Raw genomic sequence first — 12,859 nt, forward strand, 5'->3', positions numbered from 1 at the left:
ATTTTTGGTGTTTAGGTGAAAGAAAAGATCAAACACCTGGAAGTTACAGTCAGATTTTTCTTATGCTCCCTACAGAATGCAGAAAATGCACAAAATCTTTAACTCTCCCAACCAACCCAACAGTTCTGCAAGTCAAATAAAATCTTCAAATAAAATCTTCAAATTAATAAAACATCGAATTCTGGATGGCGAAAAGACATTAAGAAGTTGCCCAAAAGAGGAATTTTTAGCTGCCTGCACAGCAGGTCTGCACCACGAAGCTCCAGAGTCTCATTTCTCACCGAGTTCTTCACTTTCCAACTTCCCACCTCCCGCTTTTCATGGGCTATTTTTAATCCCCTCCACTCTCCAGCAGCAGCTTTTCTCCTCAGGACTAAGCACTGGATTGCTCCTCCTTGTGATCTCTGCTGCTCTGCTCTTCAGGGAAGCGCAGTTGTGGCACAGAAACCTTCCCCAGTTATCACTGCTGGGCTTAGGCAGCCTGCAAAGGCAGAGTTTGCTAAGCCCTCTCTGCTAATTGCATTCATTTTGCTGATGAGGGGAGGCCCAGCATGTCCTACACTCAATAAAAACCCCTCAGCCTCTTTCTTTAGTTGTGTCCATACTCACTGATGAGCCTTTAGCACCTTTGGGACCAGGTGGACCCTGTGGAGAGACAAATACAGAAAGGAGTCAGCTCATTTCCAAGCAGAGAATTCAGAAAAGAAATTTTTAAAAAATTTATTCCCTTTCTATTTCCATTTTCCCCCATCCACTTCAGCTGGGTGTTGCTTTTCTTTGCCAACAGACAAAAAGCTTTTTGTGGCAGAGCTCCACACTCCTGCCCCAGTGGGGACTGGGGAAGCTGCTGGGAGATTCCTGGAATGTGGGGCTGATCCCACCCCGTGCTCAGGACACCCAGCTGGGCACCCCAGGGTAGCACCGAAAAAGTGATAAAAATCAGAAAAAAAGGGCAAGAAATCCCTGTGGGATTGTGGATATTCCAAAAGAAAGGGGGAGGGAAACAGGGTGGGATGATTTTCCCTGTGCCCATCTCCCAAATCTTCCCACTTCCAGCACTCCTGGAACTCATCCAAGGGTTTTTAAAGGGCTCAGCTAAAAAGCCCCGTTGTGCCAAACATCCTCCTACAGCCAGGGCTGTGCTGGGCATTCCTGGGAGCACCAAAGTGGCTCCTGAGGGCTCCCAAGGAATTCCAAGATCATTGGTTGTCACCTACCGGCAATCCTGGGGGCCCTGGAGGTCCAATGGGTCCAGAGGGACCTGTGATACCCTAAAAGATAACAGGAAAATAATATTAATCTGCAATTCTGGCCTTAAATTACACATCCAACCCCTGCTCACAGGGGAGCACCTAGTTTTGGGGGATTCCAGGCCAATCTGGAGCTTTACCTGGTTTCTAGAGCATGGGCAAGGAATCTCTTATCTCATTTAGGCTCACACTTTTAAAAATCAGCCCTTCAGATGAATATTTAATGGCACCATCCCTCCAAGTCTATTCAACTCTTTCATAGGACCCTTGAGAATCTGCTTCCCACTAAAATGGGTCATTTTGGAGCAAATCCACGTTTCACACACAGAATAAACCACATTAATACAGAAAATATCCCTCAAAAACTGCCAAGGATCTGCTGCCAGGGTTGCCCATCTCTGCTGTGCTGCACCTCCTCACGGGTGCAATGCTCCAAAGCACGTTCCAGGAGGGTTTTAGGGAATATTTACCTGCTCTCCTTTGGGTCCTGCTGAGCCCTGGGGCCCTGGGAGGCCTCTGTCACCCTTTTCTCCCTGCTCTCCTGGTGGTCCAATGAGACCAATTAAACCTGGGTGACCCTGGGGGAAAACAGCAGATGTTAATTAGGATTTCTGACTGGAGAGAGCAAAGACATTTCTAGATCCAGCCCCAAATATCTGAGTGAGGTGAGAGGAGTTTGTAGCAATCCCTGGCATGTGGAAGTGGCAGAGTGACCAAAAATAGGAGATTTTTACAGCAGAAAATGCTACAAATATAGAAAGAACCTCTGCACTGGAGCAGCTACTCATTCCCTGGGGTTATATAAATATATATATGGCAGAAAAGTTTATAGGGTGGGGAATTACACCAAAAATGGAGGCTCTGCACCTCCACACTCCCCCACAGCTCCTTGGGGCACACTCAGAGTGGTCCAGCTCTCCTCTGAAGCTGTCACTGGGGCTGGTGACACTCCCCAGCCTCGTCCTGCCAGCTGCAGGACCCCTGGGCAGTGCCATTTGTCCCCCCACACCCCAGCAGGGACCAGGCAATGGGATCCTGAGTGGGTTCTCACCTTCTCCCCTTTAGGACCAGAGTCTCCTTTCAGACCAGGCAAACCCGGAGGGCCCTTTGGGACACAGGGAAAACAAAAGAGGGAATGAATTCATGTCACACTCATTGATCCAGCTCAAAACCTCCTGGAATTGGATGCTCTGGACGTACCATTGGGCCTGGAGGACCATCTGGGCCAGGGGATCCCGGGAGACCTTGTTCACCCTGTAAAAAAAGTGCAATTTCCTCATTGCCAGTGACAGCAGTGCTCCCAGCTGGGAATATTCCGATTATTCACCTGTGCCAGGGCAGGTTTGTCCTGGCTTTTCACAGGTAGCTAAAGCAAAAGGATTTATGTTCCTTCCATGCTGCAATCTCTGCTGGGAAAGGGACTTTGTGGGTCAAGGAAAATCACTCCTGGAGAGTGGCTGAAGACCCAAGACCCAAATGAAGCATGTAGGAGATGATATTCACCATTCCATTACTCCCATGAAATCTGTTGTATCTGCTGTCAGGCATTCCAGCATGGACAGAACACTGGGAAAAGGCACTTTCCAGGCAGGTGGGACACAGGAACAAAGCTGAGCTTTCCCAGGCTGGGAATACTCACAACTGGGCCAGGGATCCCACGAAGGCCATCGGGGCCAGGCTTCCCTGGAGCACCTTGGGGACCAATGGGTCCAGTCTTCCCAGGAGGTCCTTCCAAACCAGCTTCGCCCTGGATGAAGAGGCAGGGGGTTGAATTTGTGTTGGATTGTCAGAGGATTTAGTGAGAAGGTGCCAGGATGTCATGGAGTGGCTGCAGATCCGTGCAAAGCACTGGAAATGAAAATTTCTGCTCCTTGATTTTCCTGCTGCTCCCTCCACCTCAGGCACTCTCCAAACTCCTTCACAGTTTCCAGCCTTGCCTGAATTCCAGCAGGAACCACCCTTTGGCTCTGAGCTCTCCTGGGTTCAGGGGCACCCTTCCATCCACCCATCCTCCCTCCCCTGTGCTGCCACAAGGGCATCTGTAATTTCCCATCCCAGCTCCATTTCCCCAGCACTCCCACCCAAACAATCCCAGCCCATGAATGCTGTGTTTGCCCTGGGAAAGGACACGGGGCTCTGCACACCCCATTATTTACAACACATTACCTTGCCAAATATAGCACTTGGATGTTCCAAACCAGGCAAAACATTCCCGTGACCTTACCAAGCCCTAATTGTCTCCACAGAGCTTGTTAAGGGCTGAAACATAAGCTCAGATTTGAGGTCAGTGGCCCCAAATCCAGGCTAATTTGTTGTAACACACAGCAAAATCAACTCCCTGCCTTGGCAGAGGGAGATCCTCTTGGACTAGCAAGGACACAGCACAAGTGAAATCCCATTCAGCTCTCACCTTGGCTCCTTTCTCTCCTTGCCTTCCTTCAGGACCAGCTGGACCAGGAGGGCCCTAAAGAAAGCCCAGAGTAGATGGGAAACACAATTAGATGCTGCTGATCTGCAAGGGTCCGTTGGAATTAGCAAAACGATGCTCCAGCCCCAGGGAAGGAGACAAAATTGAGACAAATATCCCTGAAAAGCTTTTTAAATTAGTTCCTTGCTAAATGAATCCCTGGGTTCTGCCAGCGAGGCAGGAAGAGCAGGAGTAGCTCATCCTTGGGTTTTCTTTGGGTTGTTAAAAAAAAAATCCAAGGGATTTGCTTGGCAGCTTCCCATCAATTTCCAATAGCTGTGGATGGTGCATAATTTTATTTTTTTTAATTATCACTTTTTTTTTTTCATTATCACATGTTTTACACAGTATTTACACAGCATTTATTGTAGGCTTAGTAACACCATGAGTTTTAAAAAGTTAATGGAAGTGCTTTTGGGAAAATCTTCCCAAAAAAAAACCAACTCACCCTTTTTCCAGGGGGTCCAGAGGGGCCTGGCTCTCCTGTGGGACCAGGGGAACCCTGCAGGGAGAGAGGGAAGGGGAACAAGGCATGAGTGCCCCACCCATGGATGGAGGGATGGATCGATGGATGGATGGATGGATGGATGGATGGATGGATGGATGGATGGATGGATGGATGGATGGATGGATGGATGGATGGATGGATGGATGATGGATGGATGATGGATGGATGGATGATGGTTGGAATAAGATCCTCAGTGGGCAATTCTCACTGGGAAATTCTGGTGGGAGTGAGAGGCTCAGTGTCCCTGGAGCTGGCACAGAGCCATGGGCACTGTGGGGAACAGCTCTCATCTCCTCAGGTACTCACAGTCTGTCCAGGTTCACCATCATCACCTTTGTCACCAGGGGGACCGTCTTGACCCTAAAACAGAGGGAAAAAGGAACAAGGAGGTGTTTTTAGGGTGTGAATGGTGCTGAGCAGAGGAAATGCCAGGGGAGCTGTTGGGAATGAGCAGCACAGTTGAGTTTCACCACCCCAGGAGGAGGAAGCTCTGTGAGACCAACACTTACAGCTGGGCCAGGCTCTCCAGGAGGACCAGGGTCACCAGGGAAACCAACTGGACCCTGCAAAGAGAGAAGAATATTCCCAAGTCAGGGATGTTGCACCTGGAGAGCACCAGTGACAACGTGGGGAGCCACCCTATGGAGTAAAACCCCAATTTGTACAACCACAACCCCTCTTTGGAGCTGCAGGGTTTTCACCCCGTCCCAGCCAGTCCAGATCTGCATCCTGGCTACCAGAGCTCCAGAGGCAACGCTGGCACTTCCATCCCAGTCTGTCAGAAATCCTCTGGCTGGGTGACAGCAGAGTCCTCCCAGCTTTGGGAACATGAAGATTGGAAGGTTTTGCTCTGGCAAATGTGTGACATTTTGCCCAGGAGGAGCCTCTCAGAGCATTTAATGACTGAAACACTTCAGCATTCTTCCCCATACAATGTCTGTCGGGTGCTTCACATGATTCCAGGAGCAGCCTGCAACCCATCACAGATATCCCAAATCCCATCTGTTCGGAGGGATGACTAAACTCCCCTGCCTCCTCTGCTTCTTTGTGCCATCTTGTCTTATCTCATCATAAATTTCAAGCTTCAGAGGACCCTGAAAGATCAGCAGAGCTCCACTGGCTCCACCAGAGCTGTAGAAATCAGCAGCAGGGAGCTGGGTGTGCAGGTACAGCTCCCAAACCCAATAAATCTCCTTGATCCTATTTTGGAAGCTCTGCTCTGGTGCAGAAGACCTTGGAAAGCCATAAACACAAAGTGACCCTACTGCAGCTCGTCTCCATGGGGTGAGATTCCTGACAGCCTGCAAAAAGCACTGGTAATTCCAGTATTTCTGGGAAATGTGGTGCAGCAGGGTCCTTCCCTCATCAGCACCCTAAGGAATGGGGCTGAGGTCATGGATCACCAGAGGAACGATTCCATGGCAAGGAAATGAGTCTGAATTTCCACAGATATCTCTGGGAACATCTTTTCATGCAGAAATGTCTGCTGGCAAGGCAGGGAAAGACTGAGGGGGTACTTACAGGGCTGCCTTTGGGGCCATCATCACCTGGTGGGCCTTTGGGGCCAGGTGGACCAGCAGCACCAGAGGGACCTGCTTCCCCCTTTTCACCTCTTTCACCTTTAGGGCCCTGTAAAGGACAAAAAAACTTTTATTATCAAGGAAAAAAAAACCCCAAACATACTGATCTCTAATTATCCTTTAATCAGTTCTGAGCAAAAGAAGCTCTATTTGTGTCTCCAAACACAAGGACATGATTTAACAGTCCCTTCCCACGAGGACTGAGTGGTGTTCATGGTGTTCAGCCGTGGGTAGCCCAGATTTGGTGACTAAACGTGATCCCATAAATACCCAGGAACGTGGCAATGTGTCATCTATACCCAAATCCAGGACAGGGCTGGCTCAGTCCCTGCTGTCCCATCCACATCCACACCTCTCCCAGGGGGCACTCACCGGCAGGCCAACCTCTCCAGGGAGACCAGGCTCACCAGATTCCCCAGGTTCACCCTACACATGGAAAAAAAAGGATGGAAATGTTCACATTTCTGCAGGGGGATGAGTTTTCTGCTGGCACAGCAAAGGCACTGCACGAGTGCTGCAGCAAACTCCTGCTTCAGGCTCCTCAGGGTGCTTTACCTTCTCTCCTACTGCACCAGGGTTTCCTATTCCTCCAGGAGGACCCTGTGGACCGTCTGCTCCTGGTGGCCCAGATGGACCTCTGGGTCCTGGTGGGCCTGGTGGGCCCTGAGAGAAAAGGAGGACAAATTTCAGGTGGGTTTCTCAGAGCAATGTCAGTGGTGAAATAAGAAATTTGGAAGCCCCTTACCATCTGGCCAACATCACCCGTTTCTCCCTTCTCCCCAGGTGGTCCAGGCAGGCCCTGTGGAGGTGCAGAGGATGAATTTTAGCTGGGAACATCTCAGGTGAGCCCCAGCTCTCACCACCCTGAATGTAAGAGCCCAAAAGAGGGATGGGGGACTCCAGGTGGCTCTCCAAAATGCAGTTTGTTGTATCCATGAGTTACAGCAGGCCAGGCTCATGAGTGACAGAGCTGTGCCTACAGCTGTCAGCTCCAGCTGCAGGCAGCCCTGGAGACCCTTTGGGTTTGGTTACAATGCATTACATACTTTTCTTTTTGTTACAATGCATTATAGACTTTTCTTTTGGTTACATTGCATTATAGACTTTCCTTTGCTGAGCATCTTAATACAGCAGAACCAATCTATACCTTAACTATTATCTATAGCCCATCATAACTACTGTAATTACCATATTCATGTTACTGCTCTCCAATCACTAAAAGTCAGTACATTACAGTTTAAGCTAGAAGATGTTTTTCAGTTTTCTTGCAGTGGAAAATTCAGAGATCTTTTTTCTACTTGCAACATTTGCTCACTTGTTTGCCTGTGCTATCTTTCTACTTGGTAAAAACATCTTCTTGTTTGGGGTGGGTTTATCCTTTGCTCTAAGCCACAAAAACCCCTTCTAACTAACACACCCTTTGCCTCCTTGGTTATCCAGGAAGACTGGCTCAGCAATTCTTTTCTTCTATATCAAAACTTGATTCCATCTCTATTCCTTCATCAGACTCTATATTCAAAAATCTTTCTGCTAAGCACACATATCTGTGAGACTTTCTTGTCAAACTTTCATCCTTCCCAACACCTAAACCCTCCCTGGATGCTGTAAATTACCTGCAAGCCCACAGGGCCAGGGGGGCCAGGGAACCCTCGGGGTCCTTCATCACCTTTCTGACCAAAGAGGCCTTGCTGTCCTCGGGGCCCGGGCTCTCCATCAGCTCCCTGCAAGGACAGGCTCTGATCAGCCCAGGACAGACGTGGGGACACACCAACCCCATCCCACCACCCCCTGCTCGTGTTGGGCAGCAGCAGTGCCAGGCAGGAATCATCCCAGTGCTTCCCAGAAGGATTTTTTTGGGAAAAAAAGAGATTTCTGTTAATAGGGGGCAATACTCACAGCTGGGCCAGGCTGACCAATTGGACCCTGGGGACCGGTGGGGCCTGGGGGACCCTGTCACAAAAAAAGAAATGTCAGTGTAAGGAGCAGAGAGACAAATTCACCTGGAAAAGGTGAATTCCTTCAATACAATCTCCATTAAAATTGCATTAATTCCCAAAAGAGAGGTGGGGAACAGGGTCAGGTCTCCCTGGGCACCCCAGCATTCTTCAGACTCCTCCAAACACATTTTTGCTGCAGCAAAGCAATGTCAACACTCAGCCCTGACTCCTGGGTAACTCATGTTCCTTGGGCTCTGGGCAGCACAAACAGGGTGTGGAACTGGAATCACCCCAGAATTACAGGATGGTTTGGGTTGGAAGGGACCTTTAAAAATCACCAGGTCCACCCCTCTGTCATGAGCAAAGACATCTTCAACTAAATCAGAAAGGGAACTTCAGCCAAAAGACCCAACTTTGATGGCAACATTGCTCATGTTTCACAGATATTTCCATGCTAAGTGGGTGATGTGGAAATATCTCAGTGTTCCTGGGAGCTGGAGGCTCCCACTTGAGGCTCTCACTCTTTTTTTTTACATCATGTGGGTATTTGATGAAGCACAGAAGATGAATCAACATTAGAAAACGATATAAATTTAATTTCTATTTCCAGCAAGTCACACAATGAACCAGACTCAAGAGAAGCAGCTACAGCAGAGTCCCCATCACTCACCTGCTCCCCCTTGTCCCCTTTGCTGCCCTTCTGCCCAGGCTCCCCGATCTCACCCTGCCAGGAACAAAGGGACAACATTAATCCATCAATCCATCACCACTTCCACATCTCAGCAGCCCTGAGGGGCTGCATCCTCATCCCAAATCCCACAGGGACTGGATGGGTGAAGAATCCCAGAGATTTGGCCACTCCAGGTGCAGCCAAACCCTTTTCCACCCTACAATTCCTCAGCTGCCAGGCCATCCACGAAGCTGCATCTTGTAGACCCTTTGAGCAGCCACAGGGATTTGTCCCAGCTGATGTTTCCTGGGAATTTTCCACTCCAGAGGGGCTTAATGAGAGAGGGAATTAATTTGGAGAGGCTGAGCATCCGTGGGCAGGCACCTGCTACAGATTTGGTGGAGGCAACCTGGATTTCAGGGAATTTCTGCATCCTGCGGACCCTTTGAGCAGCCACAGAGATTTGTCCAGTGTTTCCTGGGAATTTTTCCCTGGAAGAATTCCCCCTGATGTTTCCTGGGAATTCTCCACTCCACAGGGGCTTAATGAGAAAGGGAATTAATTTGGAGAGGCTGACCATCCGTGGGCAGGCACCTGCTACAGGTTTGGGGGAGCCAACGTGGATTTCAGGGAACTTCTGCATCCTGCAGACCCTTTGAGCAGCCACAGGGATTTGTCTCAGCTGATTTTTCCTGGGAATCCTCCACTGCAGAGTGGCTTAATGAGAGAGGGAATTAATTTGGAGAGGCTGGGCATCCATGGGCAGGCACCTGCTACAGGTTAGGGGGAGCCAATGAGGATTTCAGGGGATTTTGCGGCTGGAAGAGCACAGGGAGCCCCATCTGCTGCTGCTCATCCCACGGGATTTTGAGCTCCACAAAATCCCTCCAGCAGTACATCCCACCCGACTGTGGGGTGCACCACGGTGCAAACGCTGCCCAGTTCCATGCCAGAGCGACCCCAGGCAGCAGGAGCTGTCCCCACCTTGTCTCCATCCTCTCCTGGAGGTCCAACAGGACCTGCCGGGCCCGGCAGTCCCACGGGGCCCTGGATGCCATCCCGGCCAGCCGGTCCTTGGGGACCCTTCTCCCCCTGGAAGCAGAAAAACAGGCAGGTCACACCCTCCAACCGAGCCCTTACAGCCCATTAAGGTTTTATTCAGCTGCTAATGACTCCTGGCTGGATGGGCAGGAACAGCAGAGCCGCTTCCAGCTGATATTTCATCTGTGCTCCTTGTCTGAAAGGAGACAAAACTTCTGTCTTGAGGGATAATGAAAAGAACAAGCAAATGTAAGCGGTGAATACCCAGATCACAGCTGCAATTTCACTGCTACAGCAACATAATCTGATTTAATCTGAACCCTCTGCCATCCCTGCCTGGATGACAAACAAGACCCCAAGTAATTTTTACTCCCACGAGCCAGATTTTGCTGATTCTGGTCCTGCTCCCTCCCTGGCTGAGCCCCAGCTAAGGGGGGTTCTCAGGAGGCCCATCCTGAGATTCTGGACAAATAAAACCACCTGAAGCGAATAAAACAATCTCTGTGTCAACATCTACTTGTACTCCTTTGAGCAGGAGTTTTCAATCAAATTTGTTTGTTTACAGGAACTGAACAGTGAATATTTTCCAGTTTCCTCGTCCATGATTGAATCGCGCCTGAATCCTGGGTGCTCTCCTCTAAATAAATTAGATGCCACATAAATTGCCTATTCATCCCTGCCCTGACTGGCACATGGTGCAGGTACTCAGCAGGACAGATGTTCCTAAAACTGATTCACCAGGAAATTCTCGCCTCTGGATCAGCTGCTGGAGTTTCTAACAAAGCAGCAAGCGTGGCTGATAACACTTCTGGTATCAAAGAGCCACCAGCAGAGCAGCCTGACATCACCAAAGCCACCTCTGGTTCTTTCTGCTGATGGGGCTGGCTCAGTTCTCTGCCCACAGGCCTGGCCTTTGGCTGTTTGTCACCAGGAGGTGACACAGGCTGTGGCACCTTTTCAGCCCCCAGGCCTTCTCCTTGCCTGAGGACACATCAGTCCCTGGGGTCACAGCCATGCTTGACAGGGGTGTCACCTGAGCAGCTGACATCCAGTGGTTTGATGTGCTCAAGATGAGAAAATTCCTTTCTAGTTGAACTTTATATCCTTATTTTTTAATAATTTAAATCTCCACAAGCACTGGTTCCATGCTCAGCTCCCTGCTGCACACATCCCCAACTGTTCACCTTCATACTGGTACTTACTGGAGCTCCCTTTTCACCTGCAGGTCCTGGAGGTCCCTGGGGGCCCGGTCTGCCTGGCAATCCTATAGGGCCAGCTGATCCTGCAGGGCCACGCTCCCCTGGAGAGCCCTGTTGGGAGGAGGAGGAGGAGGAGGAGGAGGAGGAGGAAAGGAGCTTTAATTGCAGTATCAAGCTTCACCATGCCCAGAAGAGAGAAATCCAAGCCCTTCATCCATATCTGTGCACGTTTGATGGGATCACTGCCACGTGAAGAGTTGGTACCACAAGCCTAAGGGCCCCTGCAGATTGGTTTTTTGAATTAAAATCCCTGGAAGGGCTGGATTCTCCCCTGGATGGTGCAGATTGCTCAGCTCCTGGGGACACATAAACAGCCTGGAACAAGAGCATGAGCCACTTCACAGCCAGCAGGGAGGGTTGGATGATGAATGATTCCTTCCAGGAGGACGGCCCTGAGCAGGGATCTCAAGTGGAGACAACTTCCAGAGGCAAAGCAGGTGGATTAGAAACAAAATCCTGGATGTTCTGAACCCCTGCAGTTCCCTCAGCCTGTCACGTACGTCCACAGCTGACCCCACAAAATGACTGAGCTGTTACATGCAGGGCTTGTAAAATACAGGAACATGCAGGGAGTCGTCAGGAAAATCAGGATAAAGCCTGGAGCTGTGACTAACCCTGGCCTGGCCCTGCCAAGCTTGTAAATGGTGCTGCCTGCAGGGACAGGGATACTCACGGCTGGGCCTGGAGGGCCTGGAGGACCTTCGTTGCCTTTCAGCCCTGGAGAACCCTGGAGGAAGGAAAACAAAGTCAGCTGGGGAGGTGGACAAGTGGAGCAGCTGGGAATTCAACAACTGGAGCAGCTGGGAATTCAACAACTGGAGCAGCTGGGAATTCATAACAGGAGAAGCTGGGAATTCACAACAGGAGGAGTTGGGAATTCAACAACTGGAGCATGGGAATTCAACAACTGGAGCAGTTAGGAATTCACAACAGGAGCAACTGGGAGTTCTCCAGCTGGAGGAACCAAACAGATTCTACTCACAATGGGGCCGGGGAGGCCTCGTTCGCCAGGGAACCCTCTCAATCCAGGGGGACCATCCTTCCCTGGGAGGCCAGCAGGACCAGGATCCCCCTGCAAGACAAGGAGAAAGAGCTGAGGGTCTGCTCATTGCATGGAGGCCCAGCTCATCTCCTCAGCCTCCAGCTAGGACGAGGCAGGAGCTCCATTTCTTTTCTGAATCATCCTCTCCACATCTGGGGAGGGATGGGCAGCAAGGAGGTGGATTCCAGTGCCTACCTTGGTCCCTTCTTTTCCAGTGAGGCCAGGGAGGCCTTGTTCACCTGGGGGGCCTGGAGGGCCTGGGTGGCCTCGCTCACCCATGGGCCCAGTCTCACCAGTTGGACCCTGGAAAAAACCAGTCAGAGAAAACGGGGTGGGTATGGGCAGAACAGCTGAGGAAGGAAAAAGTGCAGGGTGGGATGGAAGAGGTGCCTTCAGTGCCACCGGCAATCCCTGGAGACATTCCCCTTCTGGCATCTGTCCTGGAAGTGGCCAACATCACCCTCAGCAGACTGGGGGCACTGGGAACCCCTGGAGTGAGCCCAGATTTCACCCAAACGAGATGTCACCACCACAACTATTATGCTTAGCTTTCCCTTTTTAATTGAAAACTTCCCAAGCACTCTCCAAGGCTGCTGATTCCTGCTCGGATGGGGCATAAATAATGCATGAGGCTCGCTCTGCCTGGCAATTACCGGCTGCCTCTGTGCCCTCCGAGGGCACTCAGGGTGACAAGTGTCACACAGGGCTCCCCGGGGGCTCCTTTTTTAGGAGGACAAAAGCCACAAGCACAAAGCCACGGCGTCCCTGCCCTCTTGGTGGCTTTGGGGACAGGGCTGTAACTCATGTCCTGCTGCAGGGAGGGCACTTAGAGCACGCAGAGCTCACTCAGCAGCCACAGATCACAGCAACTGCACCCAGCAGAGCCCCACCAAATTGCCACCGAGCCTAATTTGCACTTGAGAAGACAGACACAGCCATCAGGGGATTGCCCCTAATCAGGGAATTTACAAATCAGGGACTTTATGGTGTCATTAAAGAGGACAAATTAATTGCTTTCTAATTAAAGAGCTGCTCCCCAGCAGCTCAGGGAAGAAGGCTCGACCCAAAGCCAGTCCTAAGCTCAGTGCAGGCTCACTGAAAGTTG

General features: G+C 50.6%; 1 protein-coding gene across 1 annotated transcript in view; it reads right to left on the minus strand.

Moving 5' to 3' along the window:
- The window catches only part of COL5A1 (collagen type V alpha 1 chain), a 136,325-nt gene that overhangs the window by 13,429 nt on the left and 110,037 nt on the right, over positions 1-12,859 (minus strand). Inside the window, exons 39-60 of the mRNA XM_030961684.1 lie at positions 11,950-12,057; positions 11,695-11,784; positions 11,386-11,439; positions 10,656-10,763; positions 9,397-9,504; positions 8,413-8,466; positions 7,702-7,755; positions 7,419-7,526; positions 6,551-6,604; positions 6,361-6,468; positions 6,178-6,231; positions 5,747-5,854; positions 4,735-4,788; positions 4,532-4,585; positions 4,166-4,219; positions 3,661-3,714; positions 2,890-2,997; positions 2,451-2,504; positions 2,302-2,355; positions 1,721-1,828; positions 1,218-1,271; positions 610-645 (exon numbers count right to left, since the gene is read on the minus strand). Coding sequence (XP_030817544.1) covers positions 610-645; positions 1,218-1,271; positions 1,721-1,828; positions 2,302-2,355; positions 2,451-2,504; positions 2,890-2,997; positions 3,661-3,714; positions 4,166-4,219; positions 4,532-4,585; positions 4,735-4,788; positions 5,747-5,854; positions 6,178-6,231; positions 6,361-6,468; positions 6,551-6,604; positions 7,419-7,526; positions 7,702-7,755; positions 8,413-8,466; positions 9,397-9,504; positions 10,656-10,763; positions 11,386-11,439; positions 11,695-11,784; positions 11,950-12,057 — 1,638 coding nt within the window. The remainder of the gene's footprint in view (positions 1-609; positions 646-1,217; positions 1,272-1,720; positions 1,829-2,301; positions 2,356-2,450; positions 2,505-2,889; positions 2,998-3,660; positions 3,715-4,165; positions 4,220-4,531; positions 4,586-4,734; positions 4,789-5,746; positions 5,855-6,177; positions 6,232-6,360; positions 6,469-6,550; positions 6,605-7,418; positions 7,527-7,701; positions 7,756-8,412; positions 8,467-9,396; positions 9,505-10,655; positions 10,764-11,385; positions 11,440-11,694; positions 11,785-11,949; positions 12,058-12,859) is intronic.

This window comes from Camarhynchus parvulus, chromosome 17 (genome assembly GCF_901933205.1).
Source record: "Camarhynchus parvulus chromosome 17, STF_HiC, whole genome shotgun sequence".
In the NCBI taxonomy this organism is placed as follows: Eukaryota; Metazoa; Chordata; class Aves; order Passeriformes; family Thraupidae; genus Camarhynchus; species Camarhynchus parvulus.